The 23,954-nt window shown below is 34.3% G+C and overlaps 1 protein-coding gene across 2 annotated transcripts in view; it reads left to right on the top strand.

Moving 5' to 3' along the window:
• The window catches only part of LOC140443500 (WD repeat-containing protein 3), a 730,789-nt gene that overhangs the window by 642,018 nt on the left and 64,817 nt on the right, over nucleotides 1-23,954 (top strand). For both annotated transcript variants that reach the window (XM_072534812.1, XM_072534810.1), the window contains 2 exons: nucleotides 3,130-3,317; nucleotides 11,242-11,464. In XM_072534812.1, coding sequence (XP_072390913.1) covers nucleotides 3,130-3,317; nucleotides 11,242-11,464 — 411 coding nt within the window. The remainder of the gene's footprint in view (nucleotides 1-3,129; nucleotides 3,318-11,241; nucleotides 11,465-23,954) is intronic.

The raw sequence follows: 23,954 nt of genomic DNA, 5'->3' as shown, positions 1-23,954 counted from the left end.
TGAAAATACAATAATGTCGTCCATGTAGACCAGACATATTTCTCCTATTAGTCCTTTTAGTACGTTCTCCATTACTCTCTGGAATGTTGAGGGTGCATTTTTGAGTCCGAACGACATTCTCATGTATTCATAGTGGCCATTTTCAACGTTAAATGCAGTCTTCTGGATATCTTCTTCGCCCATTTCAATTTGATGGAATCCGCTGGCTAGATCTAGGGTTGAGAAGTATTGGCAGCGCCCTAGTTTGTAAAGAATGTCTGTTATATTTGGAATTGGATATCGGTCATCGATCGTTTTCTCGTTGACCTTTCGGTAGTCGACAACTATTCTCCATTTAATTTTTCCTGAGGCATCTGGTTTCTTTGGAACGACCCATATTGGAGATGACCAGGGTGATTGACTGGGTCTGATAATTCCTTGATCAAGCATCGAAGTGATCTGCTTACGTACTTCTTCTTTATGGATGTGTGGATACCTATATGACTTGGTATAAACTGGAACTTCGGTAGGTATGATATCTGACGTATATATATGATATTCCTCGAGATTTATGGGTTGACTTTTGATGGGATCAGTTAATGCTACTTGGATGTATTCATCGGTGTTATTGACTAGCTCGGTCCAGGCGAGTTTATTACAGGCAACGGTGAGAGTTTCTCTTAGGATGGCACTTTCGACTTCTTGTCTTGGGATGACGATTGTACCTGATGTTTCCTTGACTGGCAATCGGACTTGGGTAATTGATTGGGGCTCTAGCTGGACTGTATAGAATTGGGCTTTGTTTGTGACATAGTAATTAATAGGAAGAATAGAATGCTCTGTAGTAAGAGTAGCTTGGGTAAAATCGAGATTTGCTTTTAGAAGTTTAAGATTATCGAGGCCGATAAGACCGTCAAATGTCTTGTGAAATTTGAAAAGATAAAATTTTAGGTTAATATCGGAGTTAAATTCGGGAAAAATTGGAATTTCTACACAATAATCTTGTGAATGATTCTGAAAAATTGATGTAACAATAAATGATTCATATTTAATATTATTCTTGTAGAATTTATTGGCTATATCAGGATTAAGGAAAGATTTAGTGGCTTCTGTATCAATAAGAAGTTTAAGACGGGGATTTTGAATTTTAATGTAAGGAAGCTCTCTTTTGTCAGCATAGGAATGCAATTCTACTACGTTTCTTCTTTTTTGTCTTGAAACGTTTGAAAATTTACATGTTCTTCATATTCTTGGCCTTCTTGTTCATAATAAGAGTAATCTGGGTATTTGTCATTGTCTATACCTTCATCGTAATTATTTTTCTCTTGTTCGATATTAAAGAGTTCTTCTACGGTGAATCGGGGGCTGGCTGTTTGTTGAAAGCGGAAGTTTCTTTGAGATTGGGGTCTATTAAAGCCGGTTTGGCGTGTAGATTATAGGTGTTGGCTTATATGATGAGATGGAACTGGTTTATGAAAATTGGGTTGATTAGCCCTAGAATTTTGGGCATATGGAGTGATTTGATGATTTTGTTGGAATCTAGGGGGTTAAAATGTCCCTCTTGGACTATTGTTGAATGGCTGTTGTTGCGAAAGCATTTAATTTGGCCTAAAGAATGGCTGTGGCCATTGGGGCTTGGGCACTTCTGGCTGCCACCGTGTAGGAGCGGGTGTATGACTTAAATTGTGTCTCTGCGTTTGTGAAGTCGCAGAGTGTTTATTAGGAGATGATAAGGAATAATTATGAGTTTTTTGGAGATATCTAATGTTATTTTCTTCCTAAATATATTGGATAGCAAGAGCGAGATTCGGTGGTCTCATGGATCGAATTGTTGATCCTAGGGGTTCTCTTAGGCCTGCCAAAAATGTGGTTAGAGCTTTTTGTTGGAAAAATTCTGTTTTACTTCTTTTAACTTCCTCCTTTTCTGTGTGTAATTCAATATGATTTGAAATAGTATTTAAAAGACATAACTTTTTCATGAAATTGATGAGGGTTTTCGTTTGGAGCTTGACGAAGATTAACTAAATGTCTAGTTAATGAGTTTTCGTTACGTTGGTCTGCGAAATTTTGGACAAGAATTGATTTTATTGACGGCCAGTCTTTACAGCCGTATACAGAAATAATTTCTCTGGCTCTGCCCTTAATGTTGTTCATAATTCTTTGGGTAAGCATATTTTCGGAATTTGTATGATCCCAAAAATGGTTTAGAAGTATGGAAATAACATCAATAAAATTGTGGAGTTCATTCGGATTGCCGTCGTACTCTGGTACGATAGAAAGGTCTTTATTAACATCAAAAATGGGTGCCATATTAGAATTCTTTGAAATGGATGCTGGTGTAATAATTATAGAAGGTATTTCAAACGAATTTGAGGATTTAAAAATATGATTATTTTCAACTAAATGTAAATCTGATTTAATATTTTCACTAGATTCAATATTAGATTCAAAAATTGTTGAAAGAAAATCGCTTATTCTAAAGGATGATACTTGTGAAATGATATTAGAATTAGAAATAAGATGAAATTTGCTTATAGGTATAGGATGATGCTTGGATGCATTCGTTTTTGGTACATGTTTCTTTTCTTCTTTAAGTTTCTTTTCAGCTTTCTTCATAAATATGTTTCTGTGCCAATTTGCCTGGAATCCGTGGGTTAAACAGCTGCAGTTTTCCCTGGATTTGGGTTCGATAGCGGGTAAACGTTTGAAAACGACGAGGATCTTCTGGAGACTCTCCCACTAATCCACCAACAACAGAGTTACAGCACTTTATTTAATATAATTACATCTGACTTTATTTACAGTATTTATATATTAAAAATTTATAGTATTTATAAGAAATTAATTGATGACGACCTGTCTGCAATATGTATCGAAACTGCTGATCGGCTGGACTATTAAACTGCAATACCGCTGACAATCGGGGTTAATGTATCGTAATTCGCTCATTGATCAAGTTTTTTATAGTGAGTTAGCAAACTAAGTTCTAGGTAGTTTTAAGTTCTAGATAGTTTGTAGAAACGCAATCAGTAGGACACAAGACATTATTTTTTTACTCCGAATCTGTACGCTTAGGTTTTCAATCATAAATAGTTTTGTGTTCATAAGTAATTATATCAATAAAATATTAACACAAATGAATAATTTTAGACGGAAAATATTTTGGAATGTTTGGCAGTATGTGAGATGTATAAGGAACAGTTAGTTGAACATGCAGCTCTTCAAGCAGCTTCAAGTCAGACGTTGTCTCTGCCTGTTCTCCCACCTTTGATGTTAGCACTACATGCTTCAACGCCAGGTGATTTTTTTCTGAAAACAATCAAAAGAACCAGACCTAGGTAAGATATTTTCTAGTTGGTTTAATTTTCTAAATATACTTATATAACCTTAATTCGAACTTAATCCTACCGTTACTTACAATTAACAAATCCCAGAGGAGCGGCAGTAGCTCAGAGGGACTACATTTTTGTCATTTTTATCTATAACTAGTAACTTTGCCCATCGCATGCGACGTCTTCTGAACTTCTGACCTGACATCATATTTTTTACTATACCTTGTACATATATATATTTTATATATATATATATATATATTATGATCTCCCTTTTCTTACTTTTTATTTAACTCTTTATTTATTTAATTACTTTAATTAATTATTTAATTAATTTTCTAAGTGTCGCAAATCATATAAAAAAAAACAAAACAATCTCAGGGTCCATTTTATAAAAATAATAAATCAGCTTAGGTTATACTTATATTTTCTCGTGGCTTCAAATATCTCTTAATTGTTTCTTCTCGGGATAAAATAAGGAAAGGAAATAAATAGAAATAACATAAATATACAAATACAAATATCTTTTATTATCAAAAGAAATAATATGAAAATTTTTAAATATTGCAATTTTTGTTCATATGTTTTTGTGCAAACAGTTCTGAATATTATAAAAAGAAACCTTTTAAATTTATTACGCAATATTTATAATTATCCTTTGAAGTAAAAAAAAAACTTTTATAAATTTGATGGTATCTTAAATAGCGATAATTTTTGTTCTTCTGATAGTATAGAGTTTTTTATTTGAAACATACAAAAAAAATTTTTAAACTACGTAAAATTATCCAGGTATGTGAAAAAGAAAAAGACAATGAGTATGATACAAATTTAAAGTATGTTCCGCACTATAATGTCTGACAAGTGTTTAATGTAGAACAAGAAAATAAACTAGAGAGTATTTACGGATGTGTTCCAAAATGTTTTATGGTCTTCCAGTGGCGTAATGCAAGAAAGTTGCCTATGACATGGCAGTAATAAATAAAATAAAATATCTAATTTCATGGGACGCTAACAAATCGGCAGGACAAGATTGGTTCTATGGGCTTTTGAAAAGAAATTCATCGCTCAGTCAAAGAACGCCTGAGGAATGTAGTTTGTCCCGAGCTACTTCTTTCACAAGGGCAAATGTAGAAGTGTTTTTTGACAATTTGCAAGCAGTGTACAAAAATCCTTACTTTGCAGATGGAACACGAGTATTTAATCTGGACGAAACAGGCACACGCACAGTTCAGAAGCCTCAAAAAATAATTACCGAAAAAGGAGCTAAGCAGGTCAGCAAGTGCACTAGTGCTGAGAAGGGTATTAATGTGACAACCTGTTGTTTCATCTCAGCAAGCGGCAACTGTATCCCCCCGTCATGATATTTTCACGTGTACACTTTAAGCCTCACATGGTGCAGGAAGCCCCCACTGGTACTCTTGGTTTGGCAAATCCATCAGGCTGGATGACTTCTGTATTATTTGTTAAAGTTATTAAACATTTCATCCACCACTCAAAAAGCAGCATGCAATCGCCCACTCTGATATTATGCGATGATCATGAAAGTCATTTATCATTGGAGGCACTTAATTTGTGCAAAGAAAATGGAGTGACTATGTTAACTTTTCCACCACATTCCACCAATAAATTGCAACCGTTAGACGTTGGAGTGTTTAAGCCATTCAAAACGTATTACAATGCTGCAATAGATATTTGGATGATGCAGCATCCTGGACAAACAACAAATACTTACAATGTTGCTGGTTTCGTAAAGATTGCTCACGAGAGAGGAATGACCCCATCAAACATTACTGCTGCTTTTAAGAAAACAGATTTACCCATATGAGAGACATGTTTTCACCGATGCCGATTATTTATGTAATCACGTTACCGATCGACCAATGGCGGACTTGCCAGCTACTTGCCAGGTAAAAGAGGATCCACCGTCAGGTGATGCTCCTGCTGAAAAAATCAACAACTCAATAATGGAAATCGATGCAGATGCCAACTCCTCAAGTTTCAATAACAACTCTCAAGACCCCAGTACTTCTACTACCATCAGTAATGTAAAAATTTCCTTATGCGGACCTGAAGATTTTAGAGAATTTCCCAATGCAGGTAGTAGGAAGAACAATAGAAACGGTCGAGCAAGAGGAAAAGGTATGATAGCAACCAGTACTCCAGAAATGACTACAATTGCCAATGAAACGGCGGTATCAATAGCAAAAAGAAAAATAGTCAAACGGAAAATAACACATTTTAATAAGGACACTAGGAAGAAATCCAGAAAAAATCGAAGAGGTTCAGTCTTCATCTGAAGAAGAAGATGTAGTCAATTATATTAAGACTGATGACGGCTTAGACGCCATTGAAGACATTTTCATTCTTAATAAAGACAAATTCATAGATCTAGATAGGTCACTTATTAAAAATGATTATGTACTGGTGGAATATAAATTAGACAGCCGTAATAGTAAGTTCTACGTTGGACTTGTTATGAAAGAAAAAAATACGAGCGCGGATTTCGAAGTGAAATTTTTCAGAAAAAAAGGACATAAAACCATTGTAGAGCCACCAGTTCCAGATGTACCAATAGTCGATGAGAATAGCATTAAGATGATTTTGGAGAATCGACTTAACTAATTTAAATATTGGCTAACTACTATATTCAACGTTTGAATTATTTTTCCTTTGTTTTACATTATTTTTTTTTGAATTTATACTTCTATACGCACGGTCGGCGTTGGAAATTTGCATGAGAGTGAATCTGTGAAACCATTACATATGTAAGATAATGAGTAAGAGAGAGACAGAAGATATATTTTCTCTCTCTTCCTCTCTCGAGGATAAAAATGTTCCTTTTGTATATTTAATATTATATATATATATATATATATATATATATATATATATATATATATATATATATATATATATATATATATATATATATATATATATATATATATATATATATATATATATATATTGTTATGATGTATTGTTTGTTTGAATGATGAGCAATGAGTATTTTTAATAATATAATATATAGGGTTTTTATCGCGGTTCTCAAAGAATTAGCTTGTAAGTACTTTTTTAAATTATCTTTATTATAACTATTATGAAACACACATATATATCTAACCTAGCCAATGTAAATTTAAAATAAACTATCTTTAAATTGATATTCTTATAAAACTAATTAAATTCTATAGACAATGTAAAATTTAAACAAACTATCTTCAAAATTGAAATTGTTATGACACTAACTAAATTATAATAACAAAATTTTGTACCTTTCTTTCACTGAATGCCTAAATGAACTGTTTTCCACTATATAGATTCTAATCATCACTGAATGTCTTCGTACTTCGGTTATCCTTGTTTTTGTGAAATTTCTTTTTCCAATTATCAGCTTCTACCAATTTAAGATATATTTTTCTTCACCAGCATTTATACACCACCAAACAAACCAGCAAACACCATTTATATTTATTCTTCTTTTCAATATACCAATATCCAATTATTATAAGTTGATTTATACTAATCTCCAATCATAATATAATTTTAATTCCTTCCAATGTCCATCCAATATTCTTCTAATATACTTTTATAATCTTCAATAATTATTTGTGTATAATTATAAATGTGCATTAAATATATGCATAATTTTTAATCTTCATTTAACTCACTATATTAAACAATTTGACTATTTGTAACTGATTCACTGACTCCAACTAACTTTCATATTTCTTACTAAACTTTTCTGACTGACTTCTTGAAAATTCTGAACAATTTACTTCACTAACTAAATGTGTCTACTAACTTTCATAATAAACTGGCCTGACTTCTGACTAAAAACTGCCATCTTGAATCCAAATCACGGGTATTTATATCTTTTTGGATATTCTAGAATCATCTGGTAAGAGATCATGTTCCAATTTGTTCTATTACTTCTATATAGATGTTCTCGAAAAAAATATCTGTTCGATCCACCGCCATAATCATTATTTCGAGAATGTTCGACCGTAAACAATGGTCAAATTCTGCATTCTGGAGAATTCGTTCATTTTTTATTGATAATTTTGTTTACATTTAGGCTTTTCAGATCAGAATATATAATTAAATTAGTAACTTAACATTCTAATTTAATTAACTACACATTTTAAACAACTATAACCCCACTTATATTCGTAAAATTCTTAAAATGACACTTGGAATGGAGGGTATAGTGTGTTGCCTAGTCACATGGCTCACTTAAATATATCTACAAAATCATAACTACTAAAATGCAACTTTTTACAATTATTATATGCTAATTTCTTAAAATGCCCTCACATAAATATATTTTTATTAAATTCTCTAGTATTTAACTTCTTAAAATAACCAAATACTTGTTATATCTAAAATTATCTAGTATATAACTTATAAATTAATGTTTTTAAACAATATCATTTCAATATATATATATATATATATATATATATATATATATATATATATATATATATATATAATATATATAATATAATATGTATTAATATTATTATTTATGTGATATGTTTTGTATTATTTAAAATTAAACGTTTATAATTATTTTACGCTTTTGTATTTCAAAATAATCACTGTTTTACCGAGAACTGTCAATTTTGAAATCCGTTAGTGTCATGTCTAATTGGCAAATCCTTTACGTGTTTGGTTCATACGCTGGTGGTTGTGAGTTCGAATCCCAATTATGAATTTCCTTTTTTATTCTTGAAATATTTAAAAACCTCACGTTAATCTTATTAAATATATGTAATATACGCATAAAACATAAATTTTAAAATAAAATGAAAATTTACAACATAATCTGAGTTGTTGGATTTTTATTTTTATCTTCGTAAAGTAAGTTATGTATATTGGCACTTTTAAATACTTATGAATATTACATTTTAATTTATATTGTATTATTATATTGAATTATGTTGCAGTGTATTTATTGTATTGTAATTTTGATACAAAATTAATAAAATATTGATACAATCCTTCATTTACTATACTCCTATTACAGGTCAAATGTTTATATACAGCAAACGATGCACCATATACCTATATAACTAATTCTTTTTCTATTTCTGCTCTCTCTTACCTATAGCATTACATATGTAATGATTGTGCAGATTGACTCCTATATAAATTTTTAACGGCGAACGCGTGTATAGAAGTATAACTTCTACCGGGTTTTTTTTTTATTATTGGAATAAAACTATAGCATAGCACTTTTATTGGGCATACTTCTAAAGCAATCTCATTGGTTATTGTACAGCTTGGTCGTTTTTATATATGTTATATTATACCCCTATGTATGTTACATTGTGCCCCAGTGGTGGGACATAATGAAACATTTTTTTTAACTTGAATTGATTATTACTCAAAACAGTTAATAATAAGGTTTTTGATGCTACTATAAGACTGTTCCTAGTACCGAAGAGCTTCTTTTATTCCAAACTGATATACCTACATGCAAAAACAGGAAAAATAAAAAACAAATTTGTGTTTCATTGTGCCCCGTGCTCCCCTACCTAACTGGTTTAATTTGTAAGTTTTTCTTAATTTTTCAGACAAGCACTAATTGCAACAAGAATTAAGTGAAATTTTATTAGGTTGGCTGTAAAAAAATACATAACAATCTAGACTGATCCTTACTTTGATATTATTTAATAAGATATCAAAATATCTAAGTAGTTAAAAGTGAAGTGACGTTTAATATACAAAGAAAATTAAATGTAAAACAAAATATTTAATTAATCAAAATAACAAAAAAATCGTTAAATTTATAAAAAATATTGAAAATGCCTCCGTCGACGTCAATACATAATCACAAGCGATCTTCAAAAGAGCCATTTACACTAGTTAATACATTTCTTTTTAATCTCATAAATCCATTTCTAATTCTTTCATTTATATTTTCTTTAGTTGAAATTGGTGTTTTATACACCTTATGTTTTATTTAGCCCCAGAAAATAAAATCTGGCTTGTTTAACTCTAGAAACATGGAGGTTCCCCGCTCCTTTCTTCTATATCCACATTATCTCTCGTATGTTCAACGGTACTGTTTAAAATAATTCCGGCAAATCGTTGTCCAAAAAATGTAGATACTTTTTTCCCTTTACGCGATCTTCGAAAAAGAAGAGCCCAATGTCCATTAATTATGTTGTTTGAGACTATGGGTGAACATGTAGTATAAATTAGAAGTTGCGTAATAATGGAAATTATGTTTGTTTACAATATCATCTTTTGAAAAGTAGCTGTATCTCCAAACAAAACATATTCCAAGAAATATACATCTTGTTCTTTTTTAAAATTCTTTTTTCACTACTACCATGAATTTCAAAAGCATGTTCAATTTAGCTCGTACTAATGTGCGGATTCTCAGTGATACTAAGGATTACATTTAATTCACTTTCTTCATTTGCAATAATCTTTGTTCGATCAGATTTTGCATCATTTACATATCCACTCCATTGAAACTATTCTAGTAAACTTTAGCTTTTCTTCCTAGTTGTCGTCTATCTGGAAATATTTGATGATTATTCTTGTTGCTAGTAGCACATTTTTGTTACACTTTTCTGGTACAAAAGCTATACTTGTACGTTCCTCCTTAAAACAATTTATGTTAGTTATAGTAAAAAAGCAACAGGAACTATAAAAATAGTCTAATGTTAAACTATTAAGCAAATTTAGTGTCAAAGTCGTAGCCAAGCAGGTGGGGTATTGTGTTGTTATTAATATTTTATACTCTTATCAGTCTTTACTACTTAACTATTTATATCAACCAATTAAGGATCAGTCTAGATTATTACGTTTTTTTTTTCGAAAAATGATTTTTTATTGAATATTTTCACAGCCAACCTGATAAAATTTCAGCTAATTTTTGTTGCAATTAGTGTTTGGCTCAAAAAAACACGAATAACTCACAAATTAAAGCAGTTAGGTATAGGGAATACTTAAGTAATAATAAATTATTGTAAAATAACATTTCATTACAATACTAAAATACATTGTGTTCCATTTAAGAAAACTAAGACATAATCCATGTCTCCACCAACACTGTACACAAAATACGGGGACGGTCTACTGATCTTCTACCGTCTGGTCTCTCAAAAACATAGTCTTTAGTACACTGTTTTCCTCTGATCTTACCACATGACCTGCGCATCTTATCCGGTTAGCTTTTATATGTCTGACGGTGTTTTCAGTATCATACAGAGTTACAATTTTGTCTCTTTGAGGTTCAAATATCATTCTGAGAATCTTCCTCTCAAAAACCAGCAGTTTATTTATTTTCCGCTGATGTAGAGTGTATGTTTCCCTTCCAAATGTAACAACTGGGCGAATGATTGACTTGTAGAGTCTTAATTTAGATTTTTCTTTTTGAAAGCATAGCTTTCTTATCGCAAACTACGGTCGGAGTCTTGGATCGCACTGAAGTGTGAAAAACGGGAGTAGTAAACGAAGTACCATACTTGTTTATTAATAAAATAAAATAAAATAAAATTCACTATTTTTGATGGGAATAAGATATAATTTAAATTTAAAATAAGTTTATTTTTATATAATTTATAAAATAAATCGGTCTCTCCCAGAGTGCCACATCCCGTGGTTTATATTTTATTATTAATATTTGGTCTCAATTTGACAGGTTTGTCATAAGTAAACAACGTATGCTTCTATGCTTTGTTAATACGTTAATAGATGGCGTTAGGAGAAAACATAATAATTTATTAAATTTGTTTAAAATATTAAAAATAAATAAATAATAAAATTACTTTATTTAATTTTACTGGGCCACTTTTTTTACAACACAATTACTAATTATACTATTTATTGACCTGATTGTAAATTGCACTACATAAAAAAATGCGTGAATCAATATTTTGAAATGCACAAAATATTTTTCTCTTTTTAGCGATTTGGAAGAGTCTTTGTTGATTTTGCCGTTTTCTGCTGTATGTGAAATATTACAAATATTACCTACATTATTGTCTAGAGGCGATCAAACTGAATTAGTTTGTAAAATATCAATGTTCTTGTTAAAGTTACATTATGGACCTATAATTTCCAATCACTATTTGCTTGGCATTCTAGAGAAATTATTGAGACATGGAAATCAACGAGTGAAAGAACTAAGGGTAGGTAACTTAATATTATTTCTATATTCCTTCCATTTGTTGATTTTACTAATATAAGTTTAGATCATAAGAAGCATAGTATATTGCGACTAATATTTAAGTATATAATTTGCTTCTTTGTTGCAGTGTTTTTCTCTATAATTTGATATTTCACGCTATTATTTTTTTTTATTGAATTCCACATTTTTAAAGTTATTTTGATTTGACTGTGGTTGACTTTTTTGATATACTTGGAATAATCAGTTTTCTCTTATTTTTTACTATCAGCATGTCTTATATTACATATAAGATACATATTACATACAAAAAACTTTGTTTAACTAATCACCGTCTAATGCCGGCACCGATCTTCACAATTTATATTTCTTATACCGATACTCGCGATAGTCCGAAATTCGGATTTTACTAACACAGAGCCCGGTAACACGACCTATGATCGACGCCGACGGTAGGCCATGGAATGATCCTCCAGCAATTAATTAAAATAATTCCAGTCTATATGTTTAATAAATGGTGTTGGGTATAATTCTTTCATGATTCGAGAATTCAGTGTATTCCAGGATTTAAACAACATTGTTTTCTTCTAGATAATATTCTCTTCAATGTTTTTCTATAGTGGAGAACTTTACGTTTGATTTTTTGAACATAAGTTGTCTTAACTTACACTTACCACTAAATTCGAGGAGTAGGCTTACCAATGTAATCGGTTGGCCAACAGATACAAATTCACATCCATGTCTAATAGCTGCTTTATACAATTCACGTCCCTTAGGGGTAATGAGTCGCGAACCCTAGTGGGTATATCTTGAAGTCTGCCGATAACAAAGTGGTTGCTTAATGTATTAAAGAAAGTAATACTTTCTTCATAAATATTGTAACTGAATGGACAATAAATCGTTACAATTATAACTAATGACAAAGACCACATATTTTTCTATTACATAGTGTTTGATATTATTGTAATGAAAAAGTTCGCGATTCGAATTATTTTTATTTTGAGTTAAACGAATGTTATGACCTTAAAAATATTTTTATTAAGTAAATATATTAGTATTATAAGTAAACGGTCTTATGTAGCTAGTTATTAATTTAAAAAAATTCTGACAAATAATGCTACGTCATTCTATCGAGACTTTCTATACTTCTCGCATCTGTGACGTTAAGAACAGATTCAAAATTAAATCAGGTTTGGGATGAGAAACGCTGTTTCTTGGGAATTACAGGAAAAAAATTACAAAAAAAATTTAAACATTTGCTTAATTTAAAAAGTAATATGCAGGTATGGGAATAAGTTGTACATTTAATGGTTGGTACGTCATAGTAAACCTAATAGTTGGGTTAATGCAAAAGATATTATTTAGAACTACTTTTGATACCCTAGATATGAATACACTTTTAAACTGGAGGAAGCAATATAAATTCTCAAATCTTAATCTACCAGTCAGTTCGTCAACGTGACTCTTCCAGATACTGATTATAGTTCATCAAGCGATATGGTGATCAATGGTTTATCAAGTGTTACCAACTTCTCGTCTCGAGAGGGTAAAATCGTCTTCCACACCGTAAGAGATTAGTCTTGTCATTGCTCCGCTGTAACCGTATCTTCTCATTTTGTAGATCAGTCCCTTATGCCAGACTTTGTCGAAAGCTTTGCTTACATCTAGGAAGGCAGCTCCTGTGAATTGTGTATCATTAAATCCAGCTGCTATGTACTCTGTTAATCTAAGTACTTGTAGCTCACTGGAGTGTTCTGATCTAAAACCGAATTGGGCTTCGGGTATTATGTCTAGTCTGTTTGTTTCAGCTTGGAGTCTGCTGAGTATTACTCTCTCTACAATCTTGCTGATTGCAGATTATTGGCCTGTAGTTTTGCGGGAATGTGCTATCTTTTCCGGGCTTTGGTAACATTATGACATGGGCCTCTTTCCATCTGTTTGGGAACGTCCAGGTGCCTTTTTCGGTGAGCTGTTTTTAATTAGATCGTTTAACTCTCTCTCGAGAGTACTCCTCATTACCTCTGCTTTTTCAACTGTGGTGTAGACTATTCCATTTTCTCCATGTAATGGAGGGATTGGCTTTCTGTCATTTCTCAGTATTCTCTGAAGCCTCCAAATATTTTGCATATTTGGTCCTTGCTCCTCCATGTCTCTTATGTGGTTTTCCCAGCTTTCACTACGGTGTTGTAGTGCTGTTTTGACCTCTCTGCTTAGCCTATTTGCTCTATTTTTGTCTGCCTGGTTCCTTGTCCTTCTTGCTGTCTGCTTTGCTCTGTTCTTTTCCCTTATCAAGTCTTTTATTTCTTGCGGTATATCCTTAAATCTTCCCGTGAGCATTTCTACTTCTTCTTTTATAGTGCCGTTTCTGAGTGCTTGTTGGATGATGTTTTCCAACTCTAGGACTCTTCTATTTCTCGTGGGTTGTCTATCACTGGAGCTATGTTTATTCCAGTGCTCACGAGTCTTTTGAAGTTCGTCCACTTTGTTTTCTTTTTAACTCTTTTGATTGTACTTTGTTTTTCCCACGTTCCTAGTTCTAATAGGATGGGGTTGTAATCCGCTGTGCCTTCGTTTAATGTTTGTAATTCTGTTTGTACGTTTGTAGTCCTAGGTTTCTTGCTACTACAATGTCTATGTGTGTAGGAAGTCCGTTTCCTGGGTAGTGCGTTGGGTCTGTATGGCCCATTGCCATAACGTCGTGGTTGTTTTCTATGTATGCGTTTAGAAGTCTTCCATTTCTGTTCGTAGCTCTGACGTTCGTTTAGGGATCTTGCATTTAGGTCTCCTATTATGATTGAGGGTCGTCGTTTAGGAACGTATTTAAGTCGTCTTCGATCTGTAGATCTTGTGGTCTTACGTAGGCGGAGGTAATTCTGACTTCTCCTTGCCTTATTTGTACTCTTATTGTTGTTGCTTGCATAGTATTTAGTTGTGGTGTTAGAATTCTAATGTGACCTATGCCTTTTTTCACTAATATTGCTGTACCACCTGATCTTGCTGTGTTATCTTTCCTATATATGTCGTAGCCCGGAAACTTGATGTTAATGTTGTTCGTGAGCTTTGTTTCCTGTATTGCCACGACATCAATTTCATATCTATTGACCAGTTCGTCCAGTATATTCTGGTTGGTCCATGCCTCCTGGGTTCCAGGAGCCAATCCTCAGGTATCCCCTATTTGCTTGCACTAGTTCAGTGCTAGCTTTATGTCTGCGATGACCTCGTGGACAATTCTAGTGACCAGTTCCTTAACTGAGTTCACTAGTCCGTCTTGCTGTTGTTTCGAGATCAAGATGGTGTTCTCGGTATTTTGCGCTTTCGCTGCCTGTACGTAGGAAGGTCTGCTTGATGTTTGTTGCGGCCTTTTTTGCGGGGCTTGTTGTCTGTGGTTGTTTTCTTTCCCAGGTTGGACATCTGGAGCATCCTCTGAAGTTTGCCAGGTGTTGCCCCTGACAGTTTGCACATTTTGCCTTCTGTTCTCGGGCTATTTGGGGCAGTTTCTTGTGGAGTGATTTTCTCCGCATCGAGATGTCTTAAAGCACGCGCTCTGCACTTGGTGGTACCCCTGGCAGTTGAAGCACTGCGTGAGTCCAGTTGCTTTTCTGAGGTCCTCGATGTGGACCTTCATGTGCATCAGATTAGTGATGCGCCTGGCTTTTTCCACGTCCTCCTCCTCCAGTGTCAGCACAAACATTGGTAGATTTCTTTTGTCACTCTTTCTGGAAATCATGTTCTTTATCAATTCACATTCGATATTATACTCTTCTTTGAGAGTATTGAATATTTCTGTAACATCTGTGTTTCGAGGTAGTCCTCTTAAAACCATTCTTGCTTTTATATCTTCCTCTAGTGGATAGTGGGAAGGCAATCCACTGTATAGGTATTTTTTGATTATACTCCTCTATTTTTTCACCATAGACGTGTAATCTTCTGGGCTTTTCGCTTGGATTAAAGTTTCTGGTCTGCTTCTCGATAGTCTATTCGATGTTATCACCTTCTTTTTCTGGGCAATGTCTAGTATTGCTCGTCTGGCTGACGCTCTGTAATTTAATTACAGGCGGCTTTGGCTTCCACGTTGGTTTATCTTGTTTTGTGGTGGGCTCTCCGTCGGTTTCCATTGCTTGTGTTTGACATGGAGTCGGATGGCGTAGTGTAGTGCGCGCATCTCTTTCCTGATGACTCTCTGGCCCTGTTGCACTAGGGGTCGCTAGCGGAAGGAAGTCTTCCTTCACGGCCTTCTTCTTGCTGTTTTTGGGTTCTTCTTCTTGTGTTCTCTTTTTTGTCTTCTCTGTGGTCGTTTTTGTCTTTGGGATTGTTGCCGTCGACTTTTCTGTGGTCTTTGGGATTGTTGCCGTCGACTTTTCTGTGGTCTTTGGGATTGTTGCCGTAGACTTTTCAGATTTTGACGCCTTTTTGTCCTGGGTTTCCCAGGTATCTTCTTTGCTGCTCTCTTTTAAGGCCGTTTCTATTGTCTTCTTAGTGTTTTCTTTTCCATTGCTAAGTTCTTGGAACTTTGAGTCAATGTGGCCAATTATTGTTTTTTATGAGGCTACTATCGTATCCCGCAGTTCTTTTATATTCTGTTTTAGTGCTGTTATTTCGGCACCTTTTCTTTCATTAGCGTCTTCATCTTTGCCAGTTCGGACTTTTCATCCTCACTGCTCCTTTGTCTTATCCTTTTTGTTGTGGCTCGTTTTTCGAGGGGTACGTCGTCATCCGTAGTGTACATTTCTTTTTCGCGGTTTCCCTCCGCGCGGTATTTTGTTCGCTTTTTCTTAGGCTTGGGGCGTTTGAAGTCCCCTTCGTGTATGTCCTCGGTGGGGAGATTTTCGAAGATCTCGTAATTCGTGTCCTGGTCTTCTAGGAGGGCATCCTATATGGTATAGTTGAGTTTATAGCTCGAACTATAACCATTGGGGCTTGGAGTGGCCTTTCGGCCGGGTGGGGATCGTGAGCTTATTTTTTGGCCGTCTGACCCGTTGTCAGCGCCCGGTCAGACGAGTGGCACTGTGGTGCCACCCAGTACCTTTACTCGGAAGTTCACGCTCTAGGCAGAACTAGAGTGGGATCCGCTTGAATATCTCACCTACCTAACCTTGTGGCCGGGTCTACCAGGTGTAATTTCTAAAATATTACACCTCACAGTGTCATCCCAATCGTAGCACAGTGAGTATCCCGACGGGCTAAGCCCGTTTACTTTTTCACTTGCCTATGCCTCGATTTTGACCTCCGTGAAAATTCGATTAATACAAATATCCCCGGTTCAGCTTTGTCTCGGCATAGGCTTTTGCCTCTAGTGGCCTCGGCCGCTGCTTACGCTAATTGCGGTGCAGTAACCTCGGAGGTCAGCAAACCCAATCAACAGTTTTGTCAGCATTTAATTTTTATATAAAATAAATAGTATTGTAATTAAATTCAATTATTTTCCAATCAATAAAGCAGTGCAGTATAGTTGTAAAAGTTAATAAAGGGTCTTTTTAAAAAGTACCTTCGCGAGTTTAAACCTTTAAGTGGCACAGTGCAGTAAGATAGTGGGAGAGTCTACAGAAGATCCTCGTCGCTCTTAAACGTTTACCCGCTACGAACCTAACCAACTTCCAGGGAAAACTACGGCCGTTCAACCCCAGAAGTCAACGAAAATCCAGTGTTAAAGTGTAGAAATCAATTTATATGACGAAAGACGATAAAAAGAAAGCGAAAGAAGAAAAGAAACCAGTTCCTTCGAAAAGAAATGCACCCAAGCATCATCATTTATCTGTAAGCAAATTTAATCTTTTTTCTAATCATAATTTAATTGCTTCACAAGCTTCATCTCTTAGAATTAGTAATTCTCTTTCAACTATTAGTGAATCGATTATCGAACCTGGTGCTGCTTCTATTTCGCAAAATAACTCAGCTTCTCAATTTAGTTTAAAAACCAACGTTAGTTCTTTAAATAATACTTTAAATAGCTTAAATATACCATCTATAATTATTACTCCCGCTAGTCAATTAAATACTATGGCCGTATCACCCGCTCCCGCTCTAGTTTTCGACTTCAATAAAGATCTTTCCATCGTGCCTGATTACGATGGTAACCCTAACGAACTTCACAACTTCATTGAAGTTACTACAATGCTTCTTAATCATTTCTGGGATCACAATAATTCCGATAACTTCCAAAATCACATGATAACTCGAGGTATAATGAATAAAATTAAAGGAAGAGCTCGAGAAATCATTTCCGTATATGGGTGTAAAGTGGCCCACAATAAGGACCATACTAATTCAAAACTTTGCCGATCAACGTAATGAAAATTCACTTACAAGAGACATGGTAAACTTAAGGCAAGGGCCCAACGAAACTCCTCAACAATTTCACGAGAAGGTAATGTCACTTTTAAACACAATTTCGAATCACATCGAACTACATACCGATAATGCAGATGTAAAGAGGAGCAAAAAAGAATTCTTTCACCAACAGGCCCTAACTACGTTCTTAGCAGGATTAAGTGAACCAATGGGATCAACCATACGATCAATGAGGCCTACAAATCTTGCTTTCGCTCTTCAATTCATCCAAGAAGAAAACAATATTATATATTCACCGCTCACCTCATGTTTAAAGAAAGATGCCAAGATAGAACACACAGAACAATTCCTAAACTGTATTAAAATCTGCAAAAACCTGTTAACCAACGAACCACTTCTAGAATATCCGGATTTTACGAAGCCTTTTAATCTCACCACAGATGCAAGCAACTTCGCTATATGTTCTATCCTGTCACAGGGTCCTGTAGGACAAGACAAACCCATTGCATATGCATCAAGAACACTGAACGAGACCGAGCTTAAATATTCTACCATCGAAAAGGAAATGCTTGCAATCGTAAGGGCTACTAAATATTTTCGGCCTTATTTATTTGGAAGGAAGTTTAAATTTCTCTCCGATCACCGACCACTTTAATGGCTATTCTCTTTAAAAGATCCGAACTCGAAACTTGTTAGATGGAGACTAAAACTCGAAGAATTCGATTATGAAGTCATATACAAAAAAGGAAAATCCAATACGAACACTGATGCATTATCCCGTGTCGAAATCCACGCTAAAGAAGTAAGTACCATTGACGAACACGTAGAAGAAGTAATCAGTCTATTATCCAGAAAAGAAGATGACAACATATCTATGATCAACCATCCAAACTCAGTATGCGATCCAGATGAAGAAGATCCTATGGTTAACTTATACGAAATTATCAAAGAAAAACAAACATCCGGCCTAACTGCAGAAGAAATGAAAGAAATAGACGAACTTCTACAAGAAGAAAACCAAAAGATTGACAGGCAGCCAACAAAATCGCTATACCAACAAGACAACAACACAGATGTTACCCAACATTCTACAGAGGAAAATCCAATACTCGGAATTCCAATCAGCGAAAGACCATTGAACTGTTACAACAACCAAATCATATTCAAATTGGTAAATTACAATCCTGCAAAACCTATAACAGAACAGTGCTTCCTAACAAAGAAAATAATGCACGTCCAACTAGATAAAAACGACCTGAAAAACGATATTTTTAATTTCTTCAAGAACTACGTCGATACAAAAAAGAAATATGCCATCCTATTCGAAACTGATGAACTATACCAGTCTGTCTGCAACATACTTCGAGAAACATTCAAGAATTCTGCATTTGATCTTGTAAAATGTAACAATTTACTAGAAGATATAAGCAGTCCAGAAAGACAGAAAACCATCGTACAAGACTATCACCAAGGAAAGACAAATCATAGAGGAATTAATGAAACAGAAATTCAAATCAGAAAACATTATTACTGGCCAACGTTGAAAAAGGATATAGAAGATTATATTAATCTCTGCGATACTTGTCAAACAAACAAATACGACAGAAATCCAGAAAAACCGAAGTTTATGTTAACTCCAACACCAACGAAACCACTGGAAATTGTTCACATAGACACATTTCAAGCAGCAGGACAAAAATTCCTTACCATCATCGACGCACTTTCAAAATACGGTCAAGCGTACCCAATAGAAGGATCAAACGCGATTAACATCTTAAACGCATTCCTGCTATTCATCACCCACCATGGACTACCACATACGATAATTTCTGATAGTGGAACTGAATTTAAAAATGGACTTGTTCAAGAATTCGTAGACACTCACAAGATCTTAATCCACTACACAACACCGGATATCCCGCAATCCAATGGAATGATCGAACGCTTTCCCTCCACAATCATCGAGCATCTTCGAATATTAAAAGAAAAAAAGAAAACAAGACCAGATGCTATACGCCATTAGGGCATACAACAATTCTATTCACTCAGCTACCAAACAGAAGCCCATCAACGTCCTTAATGGTCACATAGATGCTCAAGATCCATTCGATATTGACATTAATAGAACACTGATAAATAATTACACACAGGAGCACAGATTGAAAACAAAAGAGATGTATAAAGAAATAAATAAGAAATTGCAAGAGAGCAAACAGAAAAACATTGAAAAAATAAACGAAAAACGACACTCTCCGATAACATATAAACCCAGCACGAAAATATACACTCGGAAAACAGTAAAACGAAAGAAACTGCTCCCCAGATTTTCACCTAAAATAGTCCAAAACAACAATCCTGTTACTGTTGACACCCAAGATACTACGGTGCACAAGAAAAATATTAAACATCAACCACCAATAAAAACTAACCGCAAAAATACTTTACAGATGTATATCAGTAACAGCCCAAGAAGTGAAAATCCAGGACCTTCGAGACAATCCAGGGATCCTCCCAGTTAAGCTTGGAGAAGCCAGAATCCAAACCAGCACCCATGATTTCATCCACTATTTCCAATTGGAACCAATAGCACAGGAAATCGAAACATTGGCATATCAATATCAAACTACAACTACAGCTATAGAAAATGGACTAAGTCAGCCGTACTTCGACAGTCTACAGAACTTCGACAAAACATTGCCACTCCTACAAAAATGTAGGAGTGGCAACGCTGCGGTCAAGCATATGAAGTGCAATTGGCTTGCTCCTGCATTAAACCCGAAAATCGAGAGGTGCAGAGTGAAATAATTGTGTCAAAGCAGCAATAAGTGTGTGTAAAGTTACAACGCGTATCGCAGTGGGAATAAACCGACAGTAAGTGGCTAATTATTAACAATATTAAGCAAAATCAGTTGTTCCGATACGAACAATTTCTGTTGTTTAATTTAGCGATAAGAGCAAAGAAACTAATTCGACCTCAGGATTCTGACCGGTAGAAAAGCGGTGTTGCCGTAATGCAAAAATAGTAAATAATTTAAAGAGATCAGAATTATACAATTTATTGTGAAGAAAACTAACTGTAGATTAATAGAAGACCGATCGATAAAAGCAAGACTTACGACGGGTTGACCGGGGTCTACTTTTTACGCGATTGGGTAGTTGAACTGAGCCAATATCACTAGCACAATTAGAAAGCAATGAGTAGTGAAGACGAGTACACCACGGATGAGGGCAAAAGAAGGAAAAGCTCACAAACATTTGGTTTTGGAAAGTGCTCAAAAACTAAAAGATCTCCAGACATGAAAGAGAAAAAAGAAGATAACTCAGGAAAAATAATGGATATGATCCAAGGCTTGCAACGATTTATAGAAGCAGAAATGAAGGAAATAAAACAAGAACAAAAAAAATGTCTAACAGAAATTCAAGAGCTGAAAAAGGAAAATATGCAAATCAGGAAAGAAAATCAAGAGATCAAGAAAGATCTTATACAAGCAATGGACAGAATTGAAAGACTTGAGAACGAGAAAAGAAGAAATAATGTAGTAATTCAGGGACTACCAATAGAAACAAATAACGTAGAAACAGTGAAGAGCAATATGCAAAGATTTATAAGTACGCACCTGAACATTGAGATTGAAATAGAAAGAGCAATTAAAATAGGAGAAAAGACCTGTTTATTAGAACTAAAAGATAGTAACCAGAAATACACACTTATGAACAATAAAGCTAAACTAAGAAATATTAGAGAACACAAAGTATATATAAATGATGATATGAGCAAACAGCAGAGAATTATTCAAAAAGAAATTAGAGCTAAAGCTAAGGAAGAAAAGAGTAAAGGGAATACAGTCCAAATGGGGTTTCAAAAACTTATTATAAATGGAGAAGTATGGACGTGGAACAGGGAGATGAAGGCTCTCAACAAATCCACGAAGAAATAGCAGACCATCAGCCAAATAGAACTGATCAACATGGAATAACAAGCAAGGCGAGAATAAGGTTTAACGATATAATTGAATTAAACAAAAAAGAAAACTGTAACAAAGAAAATTTAATACAAGATCAAAGTGCAAATAGACTACAAACGTACATAAAAATGGCTACTTGGAACGTCAGAAGCCTCAATGGAAAAGAGAAAGAATTAATAGATGAATTTGACAAAGCACAATTAGATTTTTTGGCAATCACGGAAACTAAGAAGAAAGGTCAAGGAATGGATGAATTGGATAAAGAACATGTATTTTTGTACAGTGGAGTCAGTACCGATAGTAGAGCGGCAGAAGGTGTAGGATGCCTAATGAGAGCAAGCTATATGTCATATGTTAAAAATTGGAAATTTATATCACAAAGAAATTTAAAGATAGGGATAACACTAGGTAATTCAGAAATAACAACTATATTAGTCACATATGGCCCTAATGATGACGAACCATTGAAAGTTAAAGAAGAATATTGGGAAGAGCTCAATGATGCTATAGAAAATGTGAAAGGTAGAATAGTCATTCTAGGCGATATGAATAGCAGAGTTGGTAAAAGAGACGATGATAACATAGATATTTTGGGTATGCAGGGGGAAGATACAAGAAACGATAATGGAAGAAGGATGATAGACTTTTGCATGGAGAATAATTTGATTATCACCAACACATTTTTTGAACACAAGGATATACACAAGTTCACGAGAGAAGTCAGGAGCAGAAATGAAAAATCAATTCTAGATTATGTTCTCATTAATAGAGAATTTAGGAAAGAGGTCACTGATGTCAGAGTTAAAAGAGGACCGGAAATCTATAGTGACCACTATATGGTAATGGCAAAGATAAGACTACCTCAAAAAACCCCTAAAACCACTAAACAAAGAACGAAAAATAATAAAGTGAACGAGAATATTAAAAACTATAAACTAAATGACCAAAAAATCGCGGCCATGTTCAAAAGTAAAATAGAAGAAAAACTAGCCAAATTAACGAATGCACATAGTACTGAGAACTTACAGGAAACTTGGAAACAATTTAAAGAAACCATCGTGACGACAGCAAAAGAAACGTGTGGAATAAACCATGTAAACAGAAATAAGAAGCAAACACGATGGTGGGACGATGAATTAAAAGCCCAAATAAAATATAAAAAACAGAAATGGAAAATATACTTAAACAAGAAAACAGAAAATAGTTACGAAGAATATAAACGACAAAGAAAGGTGGTGAAAGAAATGGTACTGAAGAAGAAGAAGAAAGCCTGGGATGAGTTTGGAATGAAGATGGAGGCAGATAGTCGTGGTAACCAAAAATTGTTTTACAAGGCACTAAAGACGCTAAGAAAAGGTAAAGAAACAACGATGAAACAGGTGAAACGTAAAGACGGCACACTGATTATCAGTCCAAATGAGATTATGGAAAGATGGAGACAATACTTCAGCGAACTCCTAACACCCAGACAACCGAAAGAGGAAACTGTAATGATAGAAGTAGAAGGAGAACATGGACAAGAAAATGATATTCAAATAGAAGAAGTCAAAGAAGCAATTAATAATACAAAGAGAGGTAAATCAGCTGGTCATGACAAAATCACTGCTGAAATGTTAAAGACAATGGGACCGAAAGGAGTTGAATTTTTAACCAAAATTATGAACATGGCTTGGAACCGATGTACAGTCCCCGAAGATTGGAGAATTGGCATAATACTACCAATCTTTAAGAAAGGAGACCCAAGTTCTTGTGAAAATTATAGAGGAATTAATCTACTCAGTATCGTCTCCAAAATATATGAAAGCATCCTAGAAAAGAAATTAAGATACATCGTTGAACCACATCTGGATGAAGTACAAAGTGGGTTTAGGAAGGGACACAGTACGCAAGACCATATATTTACGTTGAAACAAATAATTGAGAAAGCTAGAATAAAGAACACAGAAATATATATGGCATTTCTAGATATTGAGAAAGCATTTGACAGAGTGTCCCAGGAAGCAGTTTGGAAAAGTCTGCAAAATAGAAATATTGACCATCAACTAACAGGTGCTATCAAAAGTCTGTATCAAAATAACAAGAGTTATGTGCGTAAGGATAACTTGGAATCAGAGATGTTTGCAATAAACGAGGGTCTAAGACAAGGAGGTGTTATGAGTCCCATACTGTTCATATTGATTATTGACGACATAATTAAGGAAACAAAAGCAAGTATACACAAAGTACATATCGGATATAGTA

Source organism: Diabrotica undecimpunctata, chromosome 6 (genome assembly GCF_040954645.1).
Source record: "Diabrotica undecimpunctata isolate CICGRU chromosome 6, icDiaUnde3, whole genome shotgun sequence".
Lineage (NCBI taxonomy): Eukaryota > Metazoa > Arthropoda > Insecta > Coleoptera > Chrysomelidae > Diabrotica > Diabrotica undecimpunctata.
The sequence above is the reverse complement of the archived record's forward strand: the minus strand, read 5'-3'. Positions and strand labels throughout refer to the sequence as shown.